We start from the raw sequence: 5178 nt of genomic DNA on the forward strand, positions 1-5178 counted from the left end.
TTACAGATCCACTGCAAATATGTATAAGTTTTCACATATTTATTTCTGGATTTTTTTTTAAATATAGAAATATTATTTTTGAATCTTTTGAAATAAAGTCCTCCAATGCCCCGTCCACCAAAACTTTGCACTCGTATCATATGATAGTATCATTCATATGATACTAGTGTATAATATTACTTTCGTAATGAATAGTATCATAAGTTCGTATTTTAGACTGTCTTATTAATTTTCATGATTACACAAAGTAGTACAACATTTAATATGATATGGTATCATAATATGATATGACATCCTCCCTTTCCTCATTTAATGATGTAACAGGTTGTCATGCATGATATTACTTATGGTACTTCCATTACGACCAACCTGACTCTCCTCCATTTTTCTCATGCAGCTAGACCATCTCTTTCTCCACCCTATCTCTCCTCCGTTGTCCCTATCCCAACAAGCCGCGTTGATCATGTCTCCTATGAGTTCTTCCCGTATTGAGTCCGGATGTGGTCTAATCCGAGTTGCACAAAAAGGAAACCAATGTTTTTCCGTTCCTCGAACATGTAAACCCCCTTCCTCTCATGCATGAGCGATGTCATGACAACTCAATCTGCGGCAGATGTTGGTGAGGCCTCGTAGGGATACCACGCTGGCCACGTTGTCCCTATCTCGATGTCATTGCTCTGCTCACTTCGGCGTCGCCTCCGTCTCGACCTTGTTGCTCTGTGTTGCCGCCCTCCTTTCTTCTTCATGAAATTTGACTTAGACATACATAAACATTGATTTTCCAGGCAATTTACAAATATCGCACCCTTAATGTTCAACACTCCAACTAGAAATGACATGCATGTGGATTTCATACAGGAACACTAGGCTCAAATTTGTTTTATGTGGTAAAAATTTGGTACACACAATTTTATACGGGGACACCGGGTCATTTTTGTTCTACGTGGGTGATAAGATTTTGGCGTCTATCATTTTTCTCTCAAGGTATTGGGGTGCCATACATTTGATCTAGCTGGCTGGTTTGCCAGTTCAATTTGGTTGCATGATAGTTGTTTGAAAATGGAAAGGGTTTCGCTTCGTTATTATCCTTAAACTGGATTTTGGGGTTGATTTCCTACCGGAAGTACATTGGAGGGGTGTTGTGCACCGAGTCCGTCAGTTCGACCGAGAAGATAGGTTGTTTGTCACGAAGAAAACCATTAGAATCCGAAGGCATAATCTGACCGGTCCGTTTTTGATCTAACGCTACAGATGGATTCAGACAAAATCTCAATATGTGTTTTCTTTTCAGTCGACTTGTACCTAGCCAATCCCTTTCCTATTGGCTACCTATGGCATTTCTTCTCTCCCTACGTTTCCGTACGTTTTCTAAGATACACACTGGAAAGCTCACATGCTCGAGAGCCCCATGCTAAGCCCTATAAATACACCAAGCCTCGCCCTTGTCGACACGAACACACACAAAGCTCTAGCTTAACAGCGCCTCCAGCTCTAGCCCTACCTCTCTCGCAGCCTCCTACGCCTGCAAGAAGCAGCTCTCTCTCGCAGCCTCTTACGCCTGCAAGAAGCAGCTAGCCAGTGCGCGCACATCGTCCATCGATCACCTCGATCACCAGTTCACCACACACACACAGCCAGCTCCATCCAACACCTCGGGTCGACGATGGCCATGGCGCAAGGACAAGCGGCACGGGCCACGAGGGAGGCCGTGCCCCTGGTGTCCCGTGTGGCCATCATCGGCGGCGGGATCAGCGGCCTGGCCGCGGCGAAGCAGATGTCGGCCTACGATCCCGTCGTGTTTGAGGCGACGCCGTCCGTCGGCGGGGTGTGGAAGCACTGCGTCTACCGCACCACGCGGCTGCAGACGCCCCGCCCGGACTACGAGTTCTCCGACTACTCCTGGAAGAACCGCGACGACCCGTCGTTCCCGACCCACACCGAGATCGTCGACTACCTGGAGGGCTACGCCGACGAGTTCGACCTCTGGCGCTACATCTCGTTCGGGTCCAAGGTGGTGGACATCAAGTTCCTCGGCGGCGCCGAGGCCGGGTTCACCGAGCTGTGGAGCGGCACCGGCAAGGCTCCGCTCCGGGGCAAGCCCATGTGGGAGGTCGGCGTCGTCACCGGCGACTCCAACATCGTTCAGGTACCATAGGCACTTACACATGTTTTGGATGCTTGTTTCGAGATACTTTGCGCCATGTTCTGATGAATTCAATCGATCTCACGCGCATATATATTTTAACACGCGATCGAATGTGCAGTATTACAAGTTCGAGTTCGTGGTGATGTGCACGGGGAAGTACGGCGACGTGCCGCGGATGCCGGTGTTCCCGCCGGGGAAGGGGCCGGAGGTGTTCAAGGGGACGGTCATGCACTCGCTAGACTACTGCAAGCTGAGCGAGGAGGAGGCCGTTGAGCTCATGCGAGGCAAGAAGGCGGTGGTTGTTGGCTACAAGAAGAGCGCTATCGATCTAGCCAACGAATGTGCTCAGGCAAACCAAGGTACGTAAGAGAGCATACTCCTAGCTATGCACAGGAAAGATTTAACATGTTTTGAATCAAAATTTCTCCTCAAATATGGAAAATTCAACATGGAACTACGCATGAAACTAGCAGCAAGCCAAGGCAGATAAGCTATCGTACTCGTGTAAACGCGTGTATACATACGAGGAAATCATTGAAAAAGAATATGCCATGGAAGTTCACACAGGAGCTTAATTAACAACAAAACGAAAACAGGATAGTAATATATATTGTGGAAGCCTCCCATCATTCGATGAAGTGGATGCCAGAATAATGCATGCCATATTTGGTGACATGTGCCTTAGCGATTCGGGAGAGTCGGATACTCTGTTCCAGAAAAGGTCACTCTTGTCTTGACCCGTCGCACACTTCATCATTCACCTATTATATGATTCTAGACAGTGTAGCTAGCCAAGGTAGGTCTCTTGCATTTACAAGTTCAAAGTATACTTGACGCAATCAGTACGCATACCGCCTTGAGCCCTTGACTTTTCAAACTAGCTCCATGCACTAGAACACCACTTGCATTGGGGTCAAAGAAAATTCTACGCGTCACTCAATCATATATGTACAAAAGACTTGCAACAAGGATTATCTGCCGTTCCAAACTAGATTGTTCGCACGCAAGACTGGTAGTAGTAGGAGCAGCGTCGTGATTCACTCGCGGAAACAACAAACCAGATGGAGATATATGCTTGTTAATATGGGTCAATGTTGATCGATGATTTAATTGGTTGTTTGTTTGCAGGCGAGGGAGGGCAGCCGTGCACGATGCTGGTACGGACCCTGCACTGGGTGGTGCCATCGTACTCCATCTGGGGCCTGCCATTCTCCATGTTCTACTCCACACGCTTGTCTCAGCTCTTCTACGAGCGGCCCAACCAAGGCTTCTTCCGATCCCTCCTCTGCCGCCTCATGAGCCCACTGGTATGTATGTGTACGTCAGAATTATATTCATGCACGCATATGTAGAAAATACTTAGAAGTGTACGTTTGAACGTACGGGATATTACATCGGGACTCAACGACATGCACGTGTGCATGCTCGAGACCATGCATGCACATCACAATCTGACAGCAGCGTGGGTTGCTTTGAATTCTGGTGGTGCAGCGGACAGGGGTGTCGAAGTTCATCGAGTCGTACCTGTCGTGGAAGCTGCCACTGGGAAAGTACGGTCTGACGCCGGACCACCCCTTCGTCGAGGACTACGCCAGCTGCCAGATGGCCATCCTCCCGGAGGGCTTCTTCGACATGGCGGACCGCGGCCTCGTCCGCTTCAAGAGGGCGTCGGCCGGGTGGTGCTTCTCAGAGAACGGCGTGGTCCTCGACGACGGCACCAAGGTGGAGGCCGACCTCGTCTTCCTCGCCACCGGCTTCGAGGGCAAGGACAAGCTCCGCGAGGTCCTGCCAAAGCCCTTCCGCGACCTCGTCGTCGGCAAGTCTTCCATGATGCCGCTCTACCGGTACGTGTATACGCCGCGCTTATGTTTGATTTGCTCCCACACATATCCGTCGATCGATGCATGCTGACGTGAAGTTTTGTGTTGGCAGTGGCACGATCCACCCGCTGATCCCGAACATGGCGTTCGTGGGGTTCGTGGAGAGCGTGTCGAACCTGCACACGTCGGAGCTGCGGTGCCGGTGGCTGTCGGGGCTGCTGGAGGGGAGGTTCGAGCTGCCGACCGTGAAGGCCATGATGGGGCACGTCGCCGGCGAGGCCGACGCCATGCGCCGCACCACGCGGTTCTACCGCCGCCACTGCATCTCCACCTACAGCATCCACGACAGCGACGGCATGTGCGCCGACCTGGGCTCCGCCACGCTCCGCAAGGCCAACTGGATCGCCGAGCTCTTCGCGCCATACAACAACAAGGACTACAAGGAACAGTGATTAATTCATACGTCCGGACACATCACATCGTCCTACGTACGTATACTACACTTACTCGACCGCACCAATATATACATGCGGCCGAATACGTAAGTACAGCCGGTATAATACATTCTTTTAGTAAAAGCACATACATATATACGCGATTCCATTGGTAGCTAGTAATAATATCGATCGCTAACAAGAATATACGTATACACATACGTACTATAATAAGATTCTTTATTCCTGTACTAGTAGTACTACTGCAGTGTGTAAGTCCTTAGGGCTCGATGCTGACTAGTAATCAAGGACTAGGTCATGCATGATAATTTATGTATCAAGTGTCATGTGAACCGAGGAACGTTCGGTTAAGGACTCGTGACCTCGATCAAGGAGGTCTTGTCTCGCCCGCGACCACAGGAATATTCCAACTGTCGAGGAGCATGTGGACTGTAGTAGATCCTTGTGTGATTACTTATAGCAGTATATGATTCATCCCTGTACAACACCTGTGGCTCATTTTTTTTTCTTTGTCGATGTAACAATTGGATCTATGAGCATGCAATGAAAATTACTCATTCTTCTAATGTTCTGTTGCAAATAACATTCTGGTTGGCGTGTGTTTTCTTGCTGCATACGGCGTCAACTCCTAACGTTGCTACTGCACTGAAAGAACATTATTACAGTACAACACCATGTGCGAGCTGTAGATAATCGAAGTGCAAATGAATCTCTGTACTTCTATCGGTGATTTTTAAACGAGGCAAGAGATTTAACA

General features: G+C 49.1%; 1 protein-coding gene across 1 annotated transcript; it reads left to right on the top strand.

Annotated features, from left to right (window-relative positions):
• The first annotated feature begins 1467 nt into the window (after positions 1 to 1467).
• LOC123447116 (probable flavin-containing monooxygenase 1) lies at positions 1468 to 4976 on the top strand. Its single transcript, XM_045123686.1, has 5 exons — positions 1468 to 2146; positions 2265 to 2505; positions 3275 to 3453; positions 3638 to 3990; positions 4079 to 4976. Exons 1-5 carry the CDS (start codon positions 1664 to 1666, stop codon positions 4416 to 4418), a joined length of 1596 nt encoding a protein of 531 aa, XP_044979621.1. The 5' UTR covers positions 1468 to 1663; the 3' UTR covers positions 4419 to 4976.
• Positions 4977 to 5178: the final 202 nt, after the last annotated feature.

This window comes from Hordeum vulgare, chromosome 4H (assembly GCF_904849725.1).
Source record: "Hordeum vulgare subsp. vulgare chromosome 4H, MorexV3_pseudomolecules_assembly, whole genome shotgun sequence".
NCBI lineage: Eukaryota > Viridiplantae > Streptophyta > Magnoliopsida > Poales > Poaceae > Hordeum > Hordeum vulgare.

Bases quoted from the DNA above. Each gene is read 5' to 3' on its own strand.
- LOC123447116 (XM_045123686.1), top strand. From the start codon at position 1,664: ATGGCCATGGCGCAAGGACAAGCGGCACGGGCCACGAGGGAGGCCGTG. The intron at 2,147-2,264 runs GTACCATAGGCA...TCGAATGTGCAG, and splicing joins GCGACTCCAACATCGTTCAG to TATTACAAGTTCGAGTTCGT. The intron at 2,506-3,274 runs GTACGTAAGAGA...GTTTGTTTGCAG, and splicing joins ATGTGCTCAGGCAAACCAAG to GCGAGGGAGGGCAGCCGTGC.